At 33.7% G+C, this 25,546-nt stretch overlaps 2 protein-coding genes and 1 pseudogene across 6 annotated transcripts; 1 reads left to right on the top strand and 2 right to left on the bottom strand.

Moving 5' to 3' along the window:
- The first annotated feature begins 767 nt into the window (after window positions 1–767).
- Window positions 768–2,252, top strand: LOC101267966 (uncharacterized; annotated as a pseudogene).
- Window positions 2,253–3,595: 1,343 nt separating this feature from the next.
- Window positions 3,596–14,671, bottom strand: LOC101256546 (B3 domain-containing protein Os07g0563300). 4 transcript variants are annotated; one of them, XM_004232761.5, is made up of 13 exons: window positions 14,238–14,671; window positions 12,183–12,264; window positions 11,918–12,016; window positions 10,447–10,774; window positions 9,976–10,321; window positions 9,679–9,775; window positions 7,770–7,944; window positions 7,431–7,510; window positions 6,735–7,118; window positions 6,151–6,206; window positions 5,933–6,046; window positions 4,994–5,064; window positions 3,596–4,866 (listed from the first exon to the last, which is right to left on the bottom strand). In XM_004232761.5, exons 1-13 carry the CDS (start codon window positions 14,363–14,365, stop codon window positions 3,833–3,835), a joined length of 2,994 nt encoding a protein of 997 aa, XP_004232809.1. In that variant the 5' UTR covers window positions 14,366–14,671; the 3' UTR covers window positions 3,596–3,832. The 4 variants fall into 4 exon arrangements, with proteins under 4 accessions (XP_004232809.1, XP_069149789.1, XP_010316688.1 ...); XM_069293688.1 differs by having other exon boundaries at window positions 6,151–6,203; window positions 10,447–10,726; window positions 14,238–14,668; XM_010318386.4 differs by having other exon boundaries at window positions 10,447–10,726; window positions 14,238–14,667.
- A 3,385-nt stretch (window positions 14,672–18,056) lies between these two features.
- LOC101256244 (sphingosine kinase 2) lies at window positions 18,057–25,134 on the bottom strand. 2 transcript variants are annotated; one of them, XM_004232760.5, is made up of 10 exons: window positions 24,620–25,134; window positions 23,473–23,595; window positions 23,276–23,376; window positions 22,342–22,414; window positions 21,829–21,915; window positions 21,638–21,715; window positions 21,437–21,507; window positions 20,646–20,912; window positions 18,916–19,038; window positions 18,057–18,461 (listed from the first exon to the last, which is right to left on the bottom strand). In XM_004232760.5, the coding sequence occupies exons 1-10, from the start codon at window positions 24,933–24,935 to the stop codon at window positions 18,267–18,269; spliced, it is 1,434 nt and encodes a 477-aa protein (XP_004232808.1). In that variant the 5' UTR covers window positions 24,936–25,134; the 3' UTR covers window positions 18,057–18,266. The 2 variants fall into 2 exon arrangements, with proteins under 2 accessions (XP_004232808.1, XP_010316686.1); XM_010318384.4 differs by having other exon boundaries at window positions 22,342–22,417; window positions 24,620–25,128.
- Window positions 25,135–25,546: the final 412 nt, after the last annotated feature.

The raw sequence follows: 25,546 nt of genomic DNA on the forward strand, positions 1-25,546 counted from the left end.
TCTAAAGTTGATTTTTGACCTTGAAAAGACTCGTCTACACTAATTTTTCTATTTTCTTTTTCACTAAAAAGCAATTATATTGACATTAAAAAGAAAGTCCAAATAAGTAACTCACCTTCATATAATGTTCAAGAAAAAAACGACCTAATAGGTATGATAATAGAAAATATATTTTAAGGGCAATGCTAAATGACAATAGAATTTGGCTAGAAAATTAATATTTTTTTAATTTAAAATAAATTAATTTTTTTAAAATTAAAAGACATTAATGATAAAAGGATATAAGTAAAATGTTATTCTGGCCATATTTCGTGGTCAAAAGAATTTTTTCTATACTTAAATACATGCATTAATTATTAATTTTACAGTTCAAACTCGAATTTATCTCACAGAAAAATAATTTTATTATTCTCTCTTTCAATAATTTGATATATTCTTTTGATTAATTAATAATAATTCAATTTTCAAACATCATTATCACTTTAAACTCAACCTAAAGATATCTAAAAGCTCATTATCAATACAAAAATTGACTGTTTTGTTAACCAAAAATATTTTTTTTTAAAATAATTTTCTGGGACATAAATATCATTTAAGTAACAGAGCGATTACTAAATACCTGTATATCAGCCAACACGTGGGCCAGCCCCCATCCTTCATAAGTGGCAACTCTTGCTCCAGCTCAGTTCAGAGATCAACGGTCCAGATTGCATCATAGCCTACAAACCGCGTCCCTTACCTTCCCACACTATTTATACTCCTCAATCCCCAACGCACTTTTCCATAACCAATCCACTTCACCTGATTCTTCCTTTACAGTACATCACTCACCGGAAAAAGCAAAGGTTATCGGAGAAAATGGCGAACAGTTTAATTCTATCCATTAAGGTTGTGCTAATATCAATTGGTGCAATTTCCTTAGCGATGGTAGCGAAAGCGTCGATTCCATTAATTTATCATGAGCTACCAGCAATTTGGAGTGTACTTATAGCTTGGCTTAAGCCTCCGTATCTCTACTTTGTTATCAATGCTATAATCCTCATAATTTTCGCCACTTCTCGCTCGTCCAACCATAAGGAGTACTCCAGCTCCGACGAACAATTACAACCGCTGATTACCGCTAGAACACCTCCGCAGTCAGATTTGATAGCGATTACTCAATCGGAGCTTCATTCAGTCCAAAGTGAAGTGAAGGTGTTTGAGGTGAAGCCTGTAGTGGTGGATGAACCGCAGGTGTTTGAGGTTAAGCCAGTACTGGTGAACGGCTCCGTCGTGGTTATGAATCATGAAGATGAAGATCACGATGATCCCGATGAAAGCGAAGCGATCGTGATTCCGAAATCAGTTGTTTCTCCGTTGCCGGAAATTGAATCTAAAAATGAGCTGCTTCTAATACCGGCGACGGAGAAACCTCTGGTTTCTTCCAGATTCGGTAACAGAAAACCTGCTGTGAAAATGAGTCCGGAAGGTACGTGAAAAGTATACACATTGTTACTACTTTCTTCGTCTCAATTTATGTTTGCACATTTAAAATTCAGTTCGAAACGGAGGCATCCATCACGCATTTTTCATCTTATTTCAATCGGTATAAGTTTTAAAACTAGATATTTTACAATTTCAGGGGTGAAGTCACTGAAAGTGTCCCGGTCGAAAAAGCCAGAGACATATGAAGAAATCAGACACCTTTCACATTCACGGGCGGCACGTGGCGGCCGTGGACGACGACGCTCCGGAGGAAAACGAAAATTCCACCACCTTTCCACCGCAGCACCACCACCAGAGGCGCGTGCTTAAGTCGGAGACTTTCAAGGACCGGACAAACTACGTCTCGCCGTCGTATTCACCGTCGCCGACGGCAGTGAAGATCCGGAAGGATCCGTCGCTGAGCTCCGACGACTTGAATCGGAAAGTGGAGGCGTTTATTAAGAAGTTTAATGAAGATATGAGATTACAGAGGCAACAGTCTATGCAGCAGTACATGGAGATGATTAACCGTGGAGTCTAAATTACTTAGTTTTACTAATTTTATTTTTAAAAAAATATTTTTTTTTCCTTTCAAGAAAAAAGGTTGACTAGAAAAAAAGAAAATCAATTTGTGACTTGTTTTTTTGTTTGATTTTTATAGTAAATAGCAAGTATAGGAAAGTTTTTATTGTATAGGAAGTATAGGAAAGCTTTAAATACAGAGAATTGTTCTTTTATTTGTTATAGTTTATTAAATGAAAAATATAGCAGTTACAGTTGTTATGAAAGGTGTATTTATTACTCTTTTCGTTTCACAAATAATGTCCTAGTTTGATTTGATACAGAGTTTAAAATATAAATAAGACATTTGATATTGTGGTCTTAAATTAAAGTTATTTCAAATATACAAAATTATCCTTTAATCTTGTGCTCTTAAACATGTCACATGGAAAGTCGAATTTAAAATGTTATTTAAAAAAAAAGTCATTTCTTTTTTAAATAGATTAAAAAAAATCATTCTTTTCTGAAATAGAAAAATAATATACAAAAGATATTTTTAAACTTCGTGATTTCATTATTGATATAAATTAACATGCGAAGACCATAATGGTATACAATTTAATTTATGACAATAAGTAGGGTATTTTTGTAATCAAAGTTACCCATTTACTTTTTTACCATAAAAATATATTTATACAACTAATTGTATACCACGATACATGAAAATAAAGCGCTAACAGATCTTGGATTTAAGTCTCTTCAGATAAAAAATTGCTTTTGTTAGGGAGCACTTTATCCTCAATTGAGATTTTTTAGAGTGAATTCAATTTTTTAAACAGACTTCTATATAGATATCGGACATCGTACATCGCATCATCAAGAAAAGGGGGACCAAAATGTATGACAAGTTACAACTAACATACTTGATTTAGTTTTCACAAAATAGAATTGTCGGTAGATTTGGATTAACCCTGGATTTTCCAACTTGCATATTGTCTCTAAAATCTTGGAGAGTCAAATTTTCCGGCACAGCTAAATAAAAAGAATATGGATAATAAAGTTAATGTCACGTTACATCACACACATATATGTAAAGAAAAAAAAAATTCTAATAAGAAAGAAAGAATTTGATGTATTTATCCTCACTTGTCATAATTATATTTTGAGGTAAAATCACATGATTAGACACACAAGTTGTAAGCTCAATTGGTTTACCTACTAATTTTGTGCTTCTTGTGTATTATAGGGATAGAAAATGCAACTATGCCATCATTATTATTTTTCCTTTGCAAAGTGATAGTAACTGACTGAATAATTTTATTTTAAAAAAAGTATTATATTGATGAAAACAGTCTTATATAATACGAATTCTAGTTTCTTGTAAGGCTTGAACAATACTTCTACCTTTTTTTATCTCTGTAGTTCTAATCAAGTCCTACAAGCTTTGAATCCCAAATGAGGTCCAACAAGCTTACAACCATATACACAATTGACAATACTCTTCTTTCTGTCACAAGGGGTTGCTCTTCAAGCACAATTTCAAGATTCAAATCCCCATTACTCTCCCAGAACTTGTGAGTCTCAGACATACTAAAACATAAAAAAGAAACAATCATATTTCTCACGAAGATTTAACTCCAAAACCTTTCCAGCCATTTATATAATAAATATGTAAGGCACCTCGCGGCCATTGCAAAATGCAACCTGTGGATTGCAGAAAGATTACATCAGTTGCTACTTGCTACGTCTATCTATGTACAATGCATGACGCCAGCAAAGCCAAAATGTACAAATTTCCATACACTGCGGAGTACCTCTGGTTTTTAATATAGCACAGCTAATTTAGGTGCCTCATGTAGGGAGCAACTTACTGGTCATTAGGTGCCAAAGATGCAGCAGCGCTTATGGGTAAAGGCCTATTATGATCTACATCAGCTTGATGACTACCACTAACAATAACACAATTACCCGGATTTGTCTCCCCAGCACCATCTCCATCTCTTTGGTTACCCACGGAACTTCCATTATCACAGTGCCTGACATATTGCTCAGCAGCACGTTTGATCATGCGCATCATGCTACCAGAATCAGAGCCTGGTGAAAGCTCGTCGTCCCTATCTGGCTTAGCATTCAGGTCAAATTCACCTTTAAATGGTGAAGCAGAAGATTTCTTCTCCTTAAGGCAATTGGGATCATCAACAGAAGATTTCCTCTCATCCACGTAGTTGGGATCATCAACAGCAGATTTCTTCTCATTCAGGCAGTTAGGATCATCAACAGAAGATTTCTTCTCATTCAGGATGTTGGGATCATCAACAGAAGATTCCTTCTCATTAAGGTAGCTGGGGTCATCAACAGAAGATATCTTCTCACTAAGGTAATTTGTGTCATCAACTGAAGATTTCTTCTCATCAAGGTAATTGGGATCCTCAACAGAAGATTTCTTCTCATTAAGGTAATTGGGATCAACAGAACCTTCAATGTTCAGCTCTTCATGCTGAGGGCTTGAATGCACTGCATCATCAATAGGTTCTTGAATGTCATCAGCATCAAGCAATTGCCCAGCTGATTGCGGCTGCAGCTTTTGACAAGTAGCTTCTGCTTCTTTCTCTGATAACTTTTTTTCACGCTTCATCATCAATGTTTTGAAACGACGCTTTACTGATTTACAGACGTTACAATCACATGATTGCTTGTGCTTAGGACCTTTTCCACTAGGGGGCTGGATGCAGACAATGCATGTACACCCAGGTCTATGACGTGGATGCTTAGTTGTGGCCTGTGGTGATGCTGGAAGGGTCTCTCCCTCTTCTAGGATAGCTAGATGAGCAAGGGCATCAAGCCCATCCAGAGTTTCAACCAAGTCCATTTCCTGTTTAGAAGCCTTCCTTTTCTTGGAAGCTGCAAAAGAATCATATAACTTCAGTAAACCTGAAGGACTTGCAATTCATTGTCAAGATGAGGCAGACACATAAGCACCGGTTCAATAGTGTAGAAATTTATGACCTACACGAGCAAGCACTTTTACCTTTATTAATATGAGGTAGTAGGTCCCTCAGATGATCTGCTGTTAATTCTTGAACTGCTGAGCACACAGACCTAAAAAGAAGAAAGATCATAACCCAAATACTCAAACTGCAATTGAATACTTGACTGAATTTCAGGAATTGTCAATACTTTTTTTTAAAAAAAGATTGATAACTTTGTGTATTTCTATCTATGATAAAGATCATTCAGGAATTGTCAATACTATTTTGGAGACAAACTTTTTTTTTTATCAGGATGGAAATGAACAGACGTTAGTTTATTTCTATTAAAGCAAAAGACAGCCAGATGTAACTTAAAGAAAACGAGAATCGTAGAAAATGGAAACTGACGAAGTTTTTTTTTTTCTAATGATGGAAACTCATATAATGCAGGCACAGGTGATGAAGGTGGTTCAAAGTTAACTTTCTGAAAGAATAGAAAATTGGAGAGAGAAGAAGAATGCTACAGAGTTGATTAAAGGGACAAACTGCTAAAAGAAAAGGGGAGAAACCAACCATAGAAAACCTCATCAGGTTGCCAATTCCAAATAGCAAGGTTCAGTTAGACTTTGGAAAGAAAAAGGATAAATTTGTGTCTGCAGGACAATTTTTAAAATGATTTTCAATATCTAATATCAGAAGCACATTTCAACAACAACAACCACATCTCCGGTGTAATCCCACAAGTAGGACTGGGGAGAGTAGAATGTTGCAGACCTTACTCCTACCTATGAAGCACATTTCATGAGGAGTAATTCACCAGTACAACCTTTTCTTCCACTGACAAGCTTGATTATTGAAGTTAGAGGTTTTGGCTTGTCCAGATTGCTTAATGCAATCCACTTCAGCATTTACACTAACAAAAGCATGTGCGCTTTCCTTCATGTATTCTATTGACATTTTAACTGCATCTTAGGTAGGTTAAAGAATTTCCATCATACCTCTCGGGGTCGCATGAGTTGTCTGAACAAGTCCATCTCGATGGAAGGTCAACATTGTCAGGAACTTTTCGCCACTTGAAACAGTCCTCACATTGTACCCACTGTATTTTTTCACTGATTCAATAAATAAGGCATCAGTAATTCATATTCAATGCATAATTTAACACATACCATATAGAGCTAGCTAGCTGTTAATAGTCAAGAGTATAACAGTTTACCCCAACTGATCCATATGAGGGATTGTGGGCCTTCCAATAATTGGCGCATCTTCCTGCTAAAGTGGAATAAGCGAGGATAAATAGAACGGAGTAATATCAGTAAAAAATATTACAAGGACTACCAACACTAACTGACAAGTCCTGAAAGAAGATTGAACACAATTCCCATGTTTCGGATATAGGCTAGAAAAGAGTTGCTGAGATATTTACAACCACTGAGAAAAGAATTTGCCAACAATAATCTCTCAAGAAAATTTAGATGGTAAAACAAGTTTGAAGATTAAAACTTAATTACAACTCAACTAAAGAAAAAAAGGCATCTTTATTTGAAAATGGAACTCATTGCTTAGTAAGAAGCGCGTCCTCATTGGAGATCCCATCCAATTGGTGCCATAATGGAACCTTCTAACGAGATGTGATTTACATTTCTGGTGGAAAGTTACAGCTACACATCTTCTGAATTGAAAAATTAAGGGTCCGCTAATGTACACCATAAATAATGCAATAATAAAGAAAACTGCTCTCACAATAAACTATATATCAGCAAGAATTGGTAGACAATAAAATGCTAAAGAGCATGATACCTCGTATTCTTCAAATTCACAGCCTTCTATCACAATTACTGTTGGAGCACCACTCGAAGGTGGACGCATCAACCCTTGGGCTTGCACCACTGTGACCTTCAGCTCTACCAAGTTGTCATTATCAATCCGCATGCGTTTCCTTTTCGAACCCATTGTGCTACCCTTCCTCTTACAACGAATAGGACGATTAGTTCCTAACGATTCATTAACCAAATCATCAGACATTTTAATTTCAGCCCTGGCACTTGTTGCGGCAACAAGAGTGGTTGATGAAGAGCCCTTTTTAGTAGAATTTGCCAGAACTTCTTCAGAGGACTTGGTATGTTTAGTACTGGCATTCCCATTTGTAGCAACACCATTACCGTTGCTGCAAGCTTCACTTCCCTGTTAATAGAAAACCAAGTAAGAAAAAAGGGAAGCCTGAATTCAACAGCTTTTTACAAAAGACGTGAGAACTTATACCTAATGAGCACCATGACTAATTGAGATGCAAAAAAGTGTTGAAATCAGAGAGAAACTACAGAAACAATTCCTATTGTTTTGTTATACCAATTTTGACATGCTTTTCTTGTAAGCCAAGATATACTATTCTCAGCGTATAGTTCTTAACTTATATTTCCAGATGACCCCATAGCTTGTAAATTAAGCAGTAAACTGGGTGCAAGGAAGCAACTACTTAGAAATGGGCAGGCAAACCTGATCTGCGGTAAGAATATTTGAGGCCTTTCTGCAACCCATGACCAACTTTCCTTCTGGTTCTATCCTACTGAATGTTACTGACAAAAAAAGAAATGCATCTAGTCAGCTTATAGAAAATTAAGAGAAAAAATAAAAGCCGACGATGTCTTACTGATATTACAAGACATGAAAGGTAGTTCAATAATTAGCTACCCAAACAATCGAAATATCAAATACGCCACTATGCTCTATTGAAAAAATCTCTCTCTAACGGTAATATTTTCCATCACCTTCCACACCAGATCCATTAAGGAAAATAAGCTGGAAAAGAACTAGCTAGGGAACAGATGAAATTACCTGTATCACCTGCTTGCAATTGCATAGACTGTATGCATGGAGTCACCCCTTCCAACACATACATACGACTGTTATTATTAGGCCAAAACCTAAACTGGAACATCCATTCCTTCCCTTTCAGATCTTGCATCTTGAGAGGCAACCCTTCTGGATTAGAAATTGGTGGAAAATAGGCCTTCATCACAGTAAAACTTCATTAGAATATAAAAGAAACATGTGAAATACCTTTCAATTAAAAGAGGGCAAATAAGCATAGATTACCCAATTATGAGATAATCCTCCAACAAATTTGATTAGTGAATTGTTAACTTGACCAGTTTATGAAAGGAGACACCAGAACTCCAACAGAGAATTGGTATTACGAGAGAATATCAAAAGGTAGGTACCCTCACCAACAATAATGAACTTTATTAGATTTATAAACTACAAATACATCTTATACCAACGCTAGCCCAAAGTGGATAAAAGTATTTCTTATTTCAAAGGCATGTTCCCAGGAGCCCTTCCTAGATTTTATTTTAATTTATTAAGAAATAAGATTTTATAAGCAACGATAAGGAAAATCACCTGCTTACACGTATACTGAGAAGTAGAAAACCTTACAAAACGATATTGGTTCTCTACGAATAATACCCTAGCTTCTATTCCTTCTGGGACCTCATGGTACACCAAAAGAAATAAAGAATAAGATGTTATCCCTCAAAATAAAGAATAAAATGTTATCCCTCAAGTGTATAAAATCTTCCTCTATAGATAAAAGGCTCTCGTGTTTTGATTTCTCTCCATACAAGTGCTAGGTGGAGTAACATCACATGGACTGCGTCTTAACTTCCGTCTTCTGAAGGCCCAGCCACATGATACTTCTTTGGCTGTACCTAGTTAAAAATCTTTAAATGCAAGCCCATCCCAGCACATTGGGATCATGAAAGACCCAATTTATCGATTTCTCCCCAGATTGCTTAAGTTAGAGGCTTAGAGCTATTGTGTCGCTATCCTTCTTTACTCTCTTAAGGCAAACCATAGAAAATCTCATTGAAAAGTTTCTCCTTCAGCTCTTCCTCCCTTCACTCACTACCCCTTTTACCTCTACTTAATCAATGTGATATATTTTTCTATTTGTCATGACCACCCCGTGAAAAGAAGTTGTACTCGGGTCCTCCTTTTCCAATCATTATTTTTTATTTTTTTGAAACCGGTAACTTGTATTCCTCAGCATTAAGGGCTATGCTGGCCAACAACACCCACGATTTTTATCTCCAACTAATCTCTTCAGCTAATGCAAAAGCAGGTAGCTCGCTTTTCAACTCTTCCTTCCCCTACTTTTCCCCCTTCCTCCAACTTCATTTTCTAGGTTATAGAGACACACAAGTTAACTAGATGTATTCACTATCACACCCTTCTTACAAGAGGAAAGCAGCATTAAGGCATTTGGACATATATATTATTTGGACATATATATTATTTGAATAATATTTGTAAATTAATTTTTGTTTTACAGATTTGTTGATTATTTCAAATTAAATTTAAAATAAAGAATTTGAAGTTGAAAAACTGGTCCGTGTATTTCAAGTGAAATAATTGTTTTTCGCTACCAAAACTTACTTTTTACCTAATGAATCCATGTCCAAAAATACAATTTAAACTGCCATAAACCTTTTTCTCCATTTCAACTTCAAATACTCAATGCTTCAAATTCAGCAATAATTTTCCAAATGGGTCCTATAACATTTGATAAAACACTTGTAATTTTTAACCCCTATTGAATACAAAAGAATTTATTAAATGTTCAAACCCTCTGAAGTAATTAATGTTCTACCGTTTCAAACAACCAAATCTTTTATTGAATTTGTTCTATCCTAAAGGCATTAGAGACCTGAAAAGAAAAATGTATATTAGCAAAGGAGCTCACCTCAGCACATTTCTTTGGCAATACTAGCCGTCCTATCCTGCCAGCATCACTTGCACTTAGCATCTTTTCAAACAAAGGAGTAATCACAGAATTTGAACTTAAACACTGTCAAGGTTGTAAACAATTAGCTGACTTGCACCCAAGCCACATTGCAAATAGAAAATGTCCTTGTAATTCTAGCAAAGAAGCACACCAGATGCAAACAAATTTTACTTCGTAAAACCCAAGCATAATATAACCACAGGAATTTATTGACATATACATTATTTCAATAGGTCCTTAAAAAACAAAGGATACTCTTCAGATAAACGGCGTAGCTCTTGATCCGTTATGCGAGGCCAGTAACGAGGCAGTAATTGATTTTTTCCTCTCCCATCTCCACGAATCTTCGAACTCTTCACTTGCGTCTCTCCAGCAGAATCCACTGTAGCATGACCACCAAGCTGCTTCCCCAAAGGCAAAGGAATAGAAAGTGTAGTTTTTTGTGGCACACTAACAGAGACCTTACTGTGAACAGTTGGTTCATTTTTGCTAGCAGAACCTACTGTCAAACAAAAGCTGGGTGCAGAAAGTTCACTGTTTGCATAAGATGATTGCCATGGAGCACTTAAACAAGATTTATGTGCCTCATCACGATTGGAACCTGTAAGACAATGTTTACACCATATTAAGAACAGCATCAACTGTAGTAGAACATCTAAGATATGATTAAATCAAGAATATTTACAGTAGAAAAATTCTTTATATGTGGCAAGTAAATATCAGTACCAGCATATCCATCTTCAGGTGTTCCTGGTACACCAATCTTCAGCTTCCCATTCATCAATTTTTCACAAGAGTCCTTCCTGTTGTTGTCAGACAACAAGGCAAATGGTCTCTCACCAAGACTAAGCCTGTCGATGCTAACTGTGGCTTCAGGAAAGGGTGCCTTGTGCTGCAACTCATTTTGATTGGTGGAACCATTAAATAAACTTGGTGCTTGACGCCATGGAACAGGACCAGAACCAGCTATAGGATTCCAATTGTTGACGTCTTTAATTCTTTCAGGCTGCAGAGGAAGGAAAAGTGAAGGTGGTGGCCAGGCAGGATTTGGTGTCTGATCAAAATATGAATATGAAGTCAAAATTCAAAAAACTATTTATTCAATGATAAAATGTGATGCAGTTAAAAAACTCTTAAGCAGACACAAAAATTAAACCAATGATACTATCATAATTGTGAAAAGATTTATCTGCTAAATATTTTTTTGAGGTTTACTCAGATAAATATAAAAATGTAAAAACTGAAAATTCTGATGGTTTTGACAGTATCATAGGCTTACTTCCTATGTCTGGATAAGTGATTTTTAAATTGCATCACATTCTTCAAAAGGTTGTCAAACATGCAATCAAAATTAGATTGAAGTCTCTCAAAACTTGTTTGGCTGGAAGTTCAATCTCTGTACAGAACAGCAGATCCAACTGTTGATTTGGCTGTAAAGCTATGGAATTAAATCCAAAAACAGAAGAATGCATAAGAAAGATAGCCATCGCATGGGAGAAGCTTTTCTTAATGCTGGATCAATGGTCCTTTAGCACAGCCTTGACTGGGCTGTACAAGAAGAATGTTGGAAGATTACAGTAGATGGGGTTCATTATACAAACTGATCATTTATGCAAATTTACCATTGACATAACAGTCAACAGTTAAACAGTAATCAAGAACATAGATGGGTCAAGTTTTGCTCTAGTTGAAGATGGATTGGTGTGCTATAAGATAGGGATTTCAAATGGACTTACCCTAACAAATTAAAAATACTAGCCTTGGTTTAAGTCAAGGTTCAAGTTGTAAATGCAGCTTCACGAATGTGGTTTAAATTTTATAGTAGGTTGGTAGAAATCCTAACTTCGGTTTTGAGTTAAGATATGATCTATGAAAATTTCTTTTTTATCAAAAGTTTTCAGATAAGACCAGATGAAGGTGAGCAGGGTCATAGTTTTTCTTTTTACGATTTGTGCTTGCTATTGTAGGAAGATATATAGCACTTCCTTTAGATTGATTTGGCCGAGTTATAAATCTAAGCACAGAGCAGCCAAGACGGTCCAAGATCGTTTCACTGAATGGGACGAACTAGGGGTTTGTTGTACCTTACCTCCATAAGTTGCTACATCTTGGTAAAGTTTAACATAATTATTATTCCAAAAAAGAAAAAACTAACATCACATCCACTAGATCAAAGGAAGAAAAGATCTTTTCTTACCAAAATAAAGCTTTTCCTAGCGCAGGCTATGCACTCAATACCTCCAGCATCCAACAGAACGAATGTATGGAAAGAGACAATGCATCCACAATGGATTTGCTGCATGAAGAAAACAAATCCTATCAAGACTCAGAGAAATTATTGTAGCAGGAGAAGCATGAACTACAAAGTGTAGCATGTACATGTCTAATATAAAGGTTAAAAAAGTCCCAACAACATAGGAACTTCACATCAGCAACAAGGAAAAAGAAAATGTGCTCCTCACCTTTCCGCAAGACTCACAAGATCTCCATCCAGAAGAGTTGAGGTGAAAAGCGTCACAAAATTTGCCATCGTCATAAGCAGAACTGCATGAAACATTAATAAACATCAGCTCCAATCAAAGCTATCAAATATTGAGATATTCAATGAACTATCGTTTGCATAAGGTAATGTATAATAGATTTTGTTGATCAAAAGATCTAATTCCATCATAAAATAATCAGTTAGGATATTCAGCCAGGTTCTCAACAGTTGTGTTTTCTTCAACACTCAACAGCTAGGTCGAGTACTACTAAATATATAATAATATGATTTCCTAGAGAACTTATTAAGTATTCTCAACTCCTCTAAGTTAAATGAATCTGGACAAATTCTAAAATATTCCTTCTGTGCATGAGTTGTTTGGTGATTACATGCAAGTCTTGTTGATTTTTATGATGTTTTGTTCCTTTGGCCATAACTTATGTTGCTCAAACCTTTCAAAATCCTTGTCCCATTCATATCGATCCAACACGATTTGGGTGTGGGTGGGATCCACAGTGAATTTGGTTCGCCAAACAAGGGTGCTTTGATGACACCCATGACCAAAAGTACAGATTGATCGGGTATTTGGTTTGGTTATGGGTTTGACTTCATTTTTTAAGTACTAGAACAAGTTGTTGAATGAAATATCACGTTTTATAATATAATTGGATTATACTAGTTAATAACTTCAATAAATTGTCAAAATACTTATATTTGTCATAATTTACACTTATTGTCTGTATCTTAGACTCTTGTATCCATACCCAAACTCGAGCAACATAGGTCAAACTATCCAAGAAACTTGCTATTGCTCTAGTAACCGCCAAATTTTGGGTCAATCTATTTCCGAAAAGATAAAGAAGACATTGAAAATATTATCTAGATACATGTGTTCTATCCCTTAAATTTAAAATTTTCAATGCCTCTGTATCCCTGGTTTGCTACTTACTCCAATATATCCTCACACATATTTTCAAAAATTCTTGTTCTTATTTTGCCAGGAAAAAAAACATGAAAATGTCAATGATCTTCATCAACCAAAACAGAAGCAGAATGTCATATTCATACATCAGCATCCTCATAATTGTATAACATGAAACATAATAAAGATACCATAGACCTGCAGTCCAAGTGACATTAGCTATATTAAATGTTACGACAAAATACTTAAAGCATAACTTACAGACTCACTCTACATTCTCGATAACCATGGAAAAAAGGGTAGAAGGATCCAAATAGAAACCCCAAGAAAATTAAATCTTTGTAATTAATAAAACCAAAGTTATATTTTCTTACTCTTCACATATACTGTAAGAAATAGTCAAATACTACTCAGCCTCAATTCCAAACTAGTTGGGATCAATTATATGAACTCTCAATGGCCATTTATCTCCATTTAAGCATATTCATTCAACTACTCAATAATTCACAAACTTGTTTAAAAAATTGGTCAAAAATAGATTGCTGGAGTGTAAATTGCATCAATCAACTTACAATGGGTGTATTCTATGTAAAAATGGGTGTATACTATGTGCTTGCTCAAAAAAAAAAAATGGGTGTATTCTATGTAAAAATATCACCTTTTTAGTAGATACATTCCATCTAAACTGTTTATATGCAATAAAAGGAAAAAATCCTGATCTTGTGACACATATCCTAGGTCAATTAACCACGCAGAAGTAGAATGTTACATTCTTTCGTCAACATTCGTAAACCTAAAGCAGAGCTGTACAAGTAACATTAGCTAAACTAAGTGTTACGATAAAATACTTCACACAGACTCACTCAACATTCTCGATAACCACGAGGAAAAATTGGTCAAAAAATTATACTTAAAAACCAAAGATATAAACTTTTTATCCTTCACATTCACAAACAACTAATCAGGTATCAATTCCAGTCAGTTACATGAAGTCTCTATAACCATTCATCTCCATTCACAAATTCATTAATGATATGCCTTTCAGAAACCATCAAACAAAACAAAAAATCAAAATTCAAAACTTGAATAGAGCCAAAAAAAAAAAAAAATTACCCGCAACGATCACATAGCTCAGCGAACTCGCCGGTACGACGACGCCAACCTTTCCTTGTCTTTTCAACAAATTCCTTGCAGTTGCTGTTGAAGCAAACATTCCCTGAAGCCGCGGCGGACGACGACATATCGGAGTTCACCAAACTCACACACAAAAAAAAAAAAAACACTTACAAACGGTGTGAATAAAACCAAACAAAAAAAAAAGGAACGAAAAGGAAAAGTTTTTTTGGTTCAACAGGGAAAATTCTCGTTAGAGATAGCGAAAGAAAGGAAAGTGAAAACTGAAACCCTAGAGAGATGAACAAATTCTAGAGAGAGAAAATGAAGTGACGGAGTGATTGATAAATTTTAGCCATTAGAGAGAGCAAAAGAGGGTTTAATTTGCAGAGACTGAAAGATTTTAGAGAGAGAGAGTGAGGTGAAAGAGAAACATTGACGTGTGTATTGTGTTATATATATATACACACAGTTCACTGTGTGTGTGTTTTTTTTTTAACTCATTGGAAGAAAATTCCACGTTATCTTAAAGAGAGATGTGAATTTACAATAATAGACACACTTTTCACCTGAGTCCATGTTGACTTGACTAGAGGATTATTACCCTTTTAGTTTGAAATTTGAAAATTAAAAATTTGAGTTTTTAAAATAATGTTTGAATATATATATTTTTTTATTTTGTTCAAAATTAGAAAAAACTTTAAAGATTGACTTATTAAATATCTAATTAACTAAATATTTGAAATTTTGAATTTTTAAAATTATGTCTAAATAGATCTTTTGTATAAATTTATTTTGTATTTGGTCAAAATAAGAAAAAAAATTAAAGATGGACTTTTAAAATATATGGTGAAATAAATATTTGAAGATTTGAGTTTTTAAAATTATGTCTAAATACATATTTTGTAATAAAAAGAATTATTTGGTAAAAATTAGAAAAAAATTTAAAGATTGACTTTTAAAAAATATTTGGTCAAATGAATATTTGAAAATTTGAGTTTTAAAATTATATATGAATATGTATTTTGTGTTTTTTTATATCGGGTCAAAATTAGAAAAAAAAAATTAAAGATTGACTTTTAAAATATCTGGTTAAATAAATATTTGAAGATTTGAGTTTTTAAAATTATGTCTAAATATATATTTTGTATAATTTTTTTGTATCTGGTAAAAATTAGAAAAAAAATCATTTTAAAAATATCTGATCAAATAAATATTCGAAGATTTGAGCTTTTAAAATTATGCCTAAATATGTATTTTGTATAATTTTTTTGTATCTGGTCAAAATTAGAAAAAAAAAATATACTTTTACAATATTTGGTCAAATAAATATTTAAAGGTATATATATTTGATAAAAAATATGCCTGATTTAAACTTGGAATAAATTAAAGATAAAATTAATTCAAGATATTTTGGTCAAGTAAATTTTTGAAGATATTTATTTATGGTAAAAATAATAAAGTTTTGTATCTGGTCAAAACTTGAAATAAACTAAAGATAGAATTTTTAAATTGATTCAAGATATTTGGTTAAATAAATTTTAAAGATAATTCTATAAAATATACGACATAACGAAAGATAAATGAAAGGGTATTTTGGAAATTTATGTTGTGTTTGGGCGAATATTAGAGTTAATTTATATGCACTAATATAATATTATTAACTACTCTTGTAATATAATTGAATAATTACCTAATAAAGCCTTATAGCTTCAATGATTTTCGAAAAATGAAATTTTGTGTGTTTTTTACTAAATAATATGCACAAATAGTATATGAACCATGTATGACCAATTTTTTATATTATTATTTTTCTGGGTATATTCTCAATATAGCAGCTTTTTCAATTAAGTATTTTGTAAATATTGTTTTTTTCTAAAATAATCATATTCCTATAACTTATCAATTGGTATGTTTTCCAAATTTTATTTGGAACGAAGTTAAAACTTCTTCCATTTTCTATTTATATAAAATAAAAAATAATCCTTTTAGATATCACACACACATATATATATATATATATATATATATGATTATCGAGTTTTTATTTATTTATATTAGACCTTATATTTATGTTCAATAAATATTTATTGGTTGCTAGTATGGCTTATTCCAATTTAAAAAATATAGTTATTTTTCATCCTATTTTTGTTGATGATTAGTTAGCTCTATTTATAATTATCGAGTTTTTATTTATATTGAATCTTATATTTATGTTCAATATGTTAGTAGGTTTTTATATATATATTATATTACATGTCGAAAGTTATGAATTTGAGTAAACTCGTTGCTGAAAAATTACGTTCGTCATGTTAAAAGTTATGAATTTCATATGATTGCATTTTGCCAAAAAAATTATATTCACCTCTAGTAATATTAATTCTATAACTCTAAAGTATAATTATTTTTTGAAAAATTTAAGATTTTGACATAACGAAAATAACATGCAAATGCAAATACAAATTATCATGAAAGTAAAATTTATCTAAAAACGTTTTGGATATAAAGTTAAATTTTAAATATATCTCTATTCTTCATTGGCATATGATCCCAATTTAATTACTACCACTCTTTAAGCTATCAAGTTTACTAATCAATTCTTGGGACGACCATCGTCGAAAGTAATTTTTAGCTAGGGGTGAAATCAAAATGTGTGTATATATATGTACTATGGACATTAATTAATTAAATATAAAAGTTATAAAATCTTAAAACTAACATATTTCTACGTACGTCCTCACTATATTAAATTACAAATAAATGATAATAAGTCAACATAATTGATAAAACTTTATGTGCGTCACCAGGGACTAATTTCATGATTTTAATATGAATAATAAGTACCTGAGATTTATTACTTTTGAGAATTAGTAGATTCAATAGATGACTAATAAGAAGCAAGGAGATTCAATATTTTTATATATATATTTAATAATTTTAATTATATATAAATAATATAATTTTTCATCAATCGACTCTATACCTGTTTAGCTGAGAGCTTCAAGAATCTTATTCTTTTCTTTATATATCTCATCCATTTTTTTTCTAAAATCCGTAAAATCAAAACTTTTTCTCTTCTTTTCCCTTCTCCTTTTTGTTCTTTGCAATTTTTGTCTCTCTCTATATATAGCCTCTCTTCTCGAGTAAATTTTCATTTTTTATGATCGTGATATTTAGATTAGGTTTCATGCGTCTTAATTAATTCCGTTTCTTATTTTAAGGATGCCCTGCTACGTACAATATCTATGTATACATTCGAGTTATTTTAATGCCCCCTAAATGCTAAACAGGGAAAAAGATACTTTTAATTGTGTTTGTTGATGATAACAAATAACACTATTAATTATGTTACCGTACTAAGTAGTTCATGGGAGAATGATTGCTACATGGAATTAATGGAAATAGAAAATTATAGGAAGAAATAATGTCAGTGGCCCTATAATATTGTCGTTAAATAAAAAAGTACTTGTTCGTTGCCATTTAATCATAATTCGTGATTATTCTTTAGCTAATGTGCAAAAAGTGTTATATTTTATAGATGGTCCATATGCAAGCATAACAAGGAACATGATTCTTTTTTGGAATTTTAATTTTGATGTTTTTTTGTTCTTCCTACCATTTGTTTTTTCTTTCCATTGTCTTATAATTTTAAATACACTACTAAGTGACTATTAAGCTACAAACATCTCTTCATGTCAACAACGTTACGTTATATATACCATAATGAATCATTTTTTCCCTTGTATAAATTGACAAAGATACTCCCTCTAACCAAAACTTTTATATTCATGACCAAAAAATCTAAAGACGAAAGATCAATAAAAACGAGCAAACAACAGATCATTTAACTATTTCTTCTCAAAGGTTAACGACCAAAAGCCATCAGAACAAAGTTCAGAAGCAATAACTATGAAGAATGTTGGTATATATTCTTATAATAAATCCTTCATTTTACTGACATCTTTCTATACAGAATCCACCAGTCAGAATTAGTTTCTCTCCGTATGAATACACTGAACCACATAAAAGTTAGTTGATAGGAGAAAATACAGTAGCCAACCCTTGATCTACTTTGATATGGAGTTTGTCGTAGTTCATCAACGTTTTCTGATCACACTTGTAAGTTCCTTTACCTCTAGCAAGAACCTCACCGTCTACATCAATAATCCCTTCCTTGTTTGGGTCGTCTGCTCGTGGACCAGGCTCTAAAGCGAAAGCCTTTACCTGTGGTTGTTTTAGATCAATGAGAAGCATTGAGGTTAAATCCTAACGAATTCATGCAACTAGTCTTTGCGTTTCAAAGGTTGACTTCTTTCAAATTTTAACACATCAATGTGAAATATGCATGGGGTTAAGGTTAGGGTATTGGGGTATCGTATTGCTGATTGTTCAGACAAAGGGGTGCCAATGTGTGATTCATCTGCTACAGAACCAAAACCTATTTGGTCAAGGAAACACACTAGAATTTGATTGTACTACTAACAAGCAGGGAGACAAAACAAACAACATTGGATTTAGAAACTTTTAAAACAATGAAAAGGAAAATTTAGGTCTTATTATAATAAGCAACAGCAAAATGCATTTCAAGAATTGTTTCAGATATTTTCTTTTATATAAAAAAATGAGACAAGAACTTGCATAACGGAGCTGATTTAGAAAGCTAGGACAATAAATCTACCTTCAAGTACAAGACATGCGGTGATCTAACATGACCACCTTTGTTCATCTCGCTCATCAGTGTTGCCAAGGACATTTTTGGGCAATCCTTCATCACAATCAAGTCCAAGTAACCATCTGAAAACTGTATATGAATCGCAGAAGAAGTGAGATTTCAAAATATGACAAACCCAGGACAGTTGCAGTTGAAGCATCCACAGCTTAGAGCTTCTAAAGAGAGAACAAATGGAAAGTAACAGATCAGTACATGGATCTGCAAGTGTTGGCCTTTTATAGTAAGGGATTGGACTTCAAGTTAAAAAAAGATAAAATTGTAAGGTTTGAGACATGTTCCTTCGGCAATAACACTATAATGAAACCATTTATTACAGAAGATCCTACACATAAATGTGTTTATGTTTAGGAGAGACTAAAAGAAGAAAACTACATAAATCAAGTTATAACCAGCAAGAGTCTTAGTCTAAGAAGAGGATCTTCACCTTTAGAATATAAAATCATTTAAGCAGAGAAGTCTACCCCGTATTTTGGCCTGTGTCTTAGGAAATAAGGAGCCTACTTTTAGCATACAGAAAGAAACTTGCCTTTGGCTATTAAGTCAACATTTCTCTTTGTAATTATATCCAAAATGTAGCAAGCAACTGACTGATGAACTCCTTTGCTTACTTATACTAAGAAACAGCCTAATAGAGTTAAGATACCCCAAGAATTCAGTGGAAGCAGGAAAGCTTTAACATGTAGCATATGCACATTCGGAAGCTTTTGCATCAGTTTATACATTTTTAAAGCTCCAAAATTAGTGGCTTTTTTGCACAGGTCATTGACCAAGATCCAGAAAGGATAGTTAGCGTTTCTATTTCCCTTGTGATAAATTCAAGTTCTTTATCCATATTCTAGAGTAAAATGTTTGTACCAGATTTTGCACATGATTTCCTTACTTGTTTCTCTAGAAAATCTAAATCTGCTAGGCTAGGCTCCAAGTTTGTAAGCTTTTATAGAAGTACAGACAGTCTGTGGGAAGTTTTGAAAAGTAGGATCAGCTTGAAAACTAGCTACTAAAAAGTAAAAACTGTAATTTTCTGAGAAGAGAGGGATATCTTTTTTGGCTAGCTTACCCAGGTAAAGAAATAAGGAAATCAAAAGATAACAGTCTAAGAAGAAAATACATACAACCAATCCTTTCCACGGCTTTTAAAGATCAACTCTCTTTCTTAGCAAGAAAAAGCATTTTCTAATCTTATTTACCTTCCATTTTCTGTTTATAAATTCAAGATCTAGACAAAGTAAAGTACACCTTCACAATTATTATTCAATCTATTCCTGACCAAGGATATCATTACTTTCTCCCTGGGAAAAAAATAGAACTGAAAAGCTATGCTGCACTGTTCAGTGATTATTTTTTGTAAGTATCACATTGCTAATCAAGCAGAAAAATAGTAAAAGCAAGTAACTTTAGGATCAGAAATTCAGAAACAGGAAACGTTGGTGGCATGGAAGAAGCAGACACACACGGTTAAAAATCAGCATTTTAAAGTTAACTCCTGTCTTCAAGTACTTAGAAATAAGCCCTAAACGTTGTATATGGTCACAACAAAAAGAGAGATCTGCTCCAAATTCAAACTACAAATTACAGAAGCCATTCGATCTGGTATACTTTGAAAGTAGCACCAAGAGAAGTTAGATCAAATTTAATGAGGCAACCTTCACATTGTGTCCAAAGAAACTCAAACCAACCTTGGCATCAGGTGCTGCCAGAACATCTTCACCTCCCCAAGGTACATTATGAAGCCAGATTGAGACAAAAGGCCCCTCAATCTTGCGGTTGAAACCCTTCATGTCAAAAGTGGGACCACAATAGCCATCTTGCATAACCAAATTCGAGTTAAGCTCATCAATTTCACCTCCAAGTTCATTTGGTTCTCCAAAATTTTCAAACCCTGGTGCAGCCACAAATTTGATACAGCCATGATACTTTCTAAGACAAAATATCCGCTGTATTGCCTGGACCAATAACAAAAGACTAGCAATTAAAAAGCAAGCCATGATGCTTCAATAGCCATATATTAGATTCCCTCTGTATCTTAGAACCATGAATCATGCAATCAACTGAAGAGACATTCAACTTTGTCTTTTTCTTTCTTTCATTTTTTTTTTCTCCTGGAAAAAGATAGGATGGAAGGGGGGTGGAACTATTGTCCATGAAGAACGGTTCAGGTACACAAAATACTGGCAAATTTCTGGGTCAGTGAATCTCGAATATTGTAATGAGACCAAACCTTCCAAAAAACGAGAAGGAGCAAGGTGCAAAAAGAGAGGAGGGAGAGAGAGAGAGAGAGATCAAGGAATGAAGTTCTACAGCAAGCAGAAAATTTGTAAATAAATCCAGTGAGGAAATATGGAGGTACAGCGTTTTTTTGAAACAGGTAACATATTTGTATATTCATAACAAACTACACAAAGGGTGTAAGTTCTGATACTGAAATCTAAGAAAAATATATATTAGAGGAAATAGATTTAGAACATACATAAAAATCCATTCGAGCACTACCCATCCACCTATACTTCTCAGACTCTATATCTATATCAGCTATAAGACCTGAAAAACAACGAATCCTGTCAGATAGTTTAGTATGATATTTCAATTTGCAACAATAAGTGCATCACATTGCATTAAATGAAACAAAAAAGGTATCAAAACCACCAGAGACAATGTCAGATATACATACCCCAGGCAAGCATCAGCACACTGAAATATTTTTTCTGCCCCTGTAAAACTGTAGCTACATCTAGTGATCTCTTGTGGCCTGCCATAGACCAAACATGCATAGATATAAAAGTCTTCTTTCATTCAACAAGAATAGTAATTCAATTAAAACTCCAGTTCAGGAATACACATTTTTGTTAAAAGGATATTTACCTCTGATTATAGCAAGAGTTGCATTAAATGCAGTACAAGATTCACCAACAGAATCTAGAAGAGACTTGGCCATCCCATTTGAAGTTCCTGCATTAGCATACACAAAAATGCAATTATAGAACAGTAGAAGAAAGTAAATAATAGCTTCCATGTGCAAAAATGTTTGTAAGAAGTTACAAACCAAAATATGTACATTATACTGTATAAGAAGTTACAGATCAAACTATGTATAATGTATATAAGAAACCAGATCAGCATTTCAGTCTAATTTCTGAAAGTTGTGTCAAGTTACATGTGTTTCACCACCTCGTTCCCTTGACCACCTTTTAGAAATTAGATGGAAGTGCTTATCTGGTGGTTTAACATACTATATAGGTATAACAATGTGATTAAAAGCTTAATGTGACAAAACCAAAATAATGTATATCAAGCTCCACAATAAAAGCTAAGCAAAATATACAGACCCGCTTAGTGTTTACTAAAGGCAAGCACCAGCAAGAGAAGAAAATATACCTGCGGGTATTACTCCAAGAGGCATCTTTATTGCAGTACTCCAATCCTCCCTTTCAAGCAGTCCATTCACTACCTACTAAAAATTGTAAAAACATGAAAGTAAGAGGATCACTGGTTGGTTATCATCCATTTCTCTTATTGATCAGGAAACTTTTATCACAAGTGCGCAAGAGGAGTCGGACCCTCTGATTATCATCCATTTACGACAATAAATAATAAGCCAAAAATCTTAAAGATAGATCCCTCAGGGAACAGACCTTCTAGAATACAGGATTAGTGAAGAACAGAGATTTTGTACCCATGTTGTGGCTACCATCAATATCACTGGAGCAACTTTGAAGTTGTTCCAGGACTGACCTCTAAGAAATGTCAAGTTCTCAACTACATCAGTGCAATATACTTACTCTGTTTTTTTCCTTGTGGGGGGGGGGGGGGGGGGAGGGGGGGATAAGCCTCTGTGCTTCTCTTTTTGTATGCATTTCAGAAGTTGAAGCACGAGAATAAGATACCTACATATAAGCCCTCTAAAGTTTTGGAATAAACACAATCAGTTTATCTTTCAATTGTTTTTCATTTAACCATGATACTACAAATTTATTCCTTCGCATTCAGCAACTCCTTTCAGCAGTTTCATGTTTGAAGTGAAGCTGGGTAAAAGTCAGGAAAAACCGCTGGTGAAGGAATAAGTTTTATATAGCAGTTATCCCACTGTAGGTTCATCTTTGATATCTTTAAATCAGAACAATATATAAACTGAAATATCTTGAGTTTTTCATCAGGAAAGCATAACATGCCAGTCAACAATTAAGTTAGGTATTCCATGATCAAATATATGACAAAAAGTAGTTGTTATAGCGTAATTGTTCAAGTGAAAGGCAAACAACAATAGGTCATACAGAAGATATCAAAAACAAGAATAGACATGCCAACTTACCTCAACCAAAATTCCATCACCACTGACACAAAGAACTCCATCATATCGCAAAAGATCCAACGAATGAGCAACTTCCTTTGCATGTAACCGATATTTAGTTTCTGAGAGGGGAAGATTAAAAGGCAAGATTAATGACACAAAAAGAATCACTGAAAAACCAACTGTTACACATGAATAAGATATTTAATATTGCAAACCTTGCAGTGTATAGTGAATATTTGCATCCTCTAGCAGGGGCTTTACATCGTCACTAAATACTTTGGGTGCAGATCGGCTTCCTCCATATGGATTCAGAAGTACAAGAAGTCTCTTAGGACGACCTAAAATTCCATGATGTCAAGTATCCCATGTGGTTAAAAGCACAACATCATTTTAAGCAAGAAATGAAGCAAAGCATACCATATATCAAAAGTGCTTCTTACTTCCAAGTCAAAGCAGCTTATCTCAAGAAAAATTAGGCTTAAGGACAAAAAAAAGCAAGAAGCACTCATTTGCTTTAACATTTCTTCTCTGTTACACAATATATGCTTGTAAGACATGTCATATTCATGTTCTATCACACATCGGATCAAGATTTGACACAAAATGAGATCAAAATTCTTTACTTTAGAAGAAAGAACTTTCTAACTGATTAACTTGTTGAATTTCTGATGCTAAATTATTGTATTCACATTTACCAGAAAATCCTTTTTTTTCCTCACATAAAGCCACATGTGCCTTTTAATCTGTATCGTGTACTTCCCTCTCAAGATAAATGTATCACAGAACAAAAAGACAATGACTACGTATTGCGAAAGAGAAGATGACAACAACATCCTAAGAAGAACAAACCAAAAAAATCTTGCTATTATTACAACTTGATATTATCAGGAAGTCTAACAAAAAATTACCTCAAATAAACGCGCACCACCTAACAGACACGCAAAATGGTATGATTTAGGAAAGCAAAAGAAAAATTATTACAAAAAACAAATAAAACAAGAAGCAAGTATCTGGTCATACATTCCAACATAAATAAAGTACTATATGCTTTTCATTCCATTTTATCTGTTCCCAAAAACACAGCTTCAGGCTGTGCGCTAGACATTACTATCCCCCGGTGAAGACTGCCATACCAGACTTTTAAGTACCCCAAATCTTGTAGAAAAGATGTTTGACTTGCATCATAGTTCCATCAAATCACTATTCACACATTATAAAAAAATCGGTGTAATTAAAAAACATGAATTAATATCATCATGTTTCCTATTAAAAGGAAATGGTGGTGAAATCCATATTCAACAGTTCAGAATCTTTGCATATATAGTAGTACAGCATTCCTCGAAAACAAAATGAAATAGTTACCGAGCGAATCGATGACTGATTGGAGTCGTTGATTCCAAAGCCGAAGAGAATCCTCAGACAATGGCTCAAAAGTGAAATTCTTCCTCATCGAAGCTCCTACATTACCGGGGCAGCAAATTCCAGGTCCACTCTCAATGACGGCATTGATTTTGATCCGACAACCTTCGACGGTAAAACCGAGGACATCTTTCGCAATTGACAAACACCGGTCAAGCCATCGGAGTTTTCCTCCAGTTGTCAGAGTCATCGGAACTACATTGCCGCTGATTTGAACCCGGTCGGATAGAAGAGGAGCTCCGGCGTCCGTCGGGTCCATTGTTTATACCTCGGTTTCCGTCAGGCGCAGCGATTTATTATAAGGCGAAAAAAACGGTTCAATAACGTAGCGAGAAACAAGTAAGGAATGTCGTTATCTTTGTATTCCGTGAACGGCAAATATTAGTTGCTGCAACTTCAAGTCAACCCAAAAATCTGACGCTGGATGCGTACACGATCATCAGATTAACGGTAGGTTTAGACATGCGATATGAAGTTAACGTTTATATATAAAATTTTATGTTGATTTTATTTCATAATTTCATATTATTTGACGAAATCTTAAATTCTTTAAAACTATGATTTCAGAATCTCAAAAAAAATTGACCATAAATTTTGTATTTTATAAAAATAGCCTTATGTATATATATACTAATAATTTATTTTATGTAAATAAAATTTATTCTTCATATTATTACTTTTAAAATTATTTATATCTCGTAAAATGATTATTCTCACAAAAATAAAATGTATTATTACTTTGGTGTGTTATCGCAATCCGTGAAAGTAGCTTCTATTGAGTTCTTATTTCAGATTAAATCTCACGATATTATTTATTGATTGTCCTGTGGTTAGAATACGTTTTTTCGCTTGGTTATCGTTGAAAGGTTA

This window comes from Solanum lycopersicum, chromosome 2, assembly GCF_036512215.1.
Source record: "Solanum lycopersicum chromosome 2, SLM_r2.1".
Taxonomy (NCBI): domain Eukaryota; kingdom Viridiplantae; phylum Streptophyta; class Magnoliopsida; order Solanales; family Solanaceae; genus Solanum; species Solanum lycopersicum.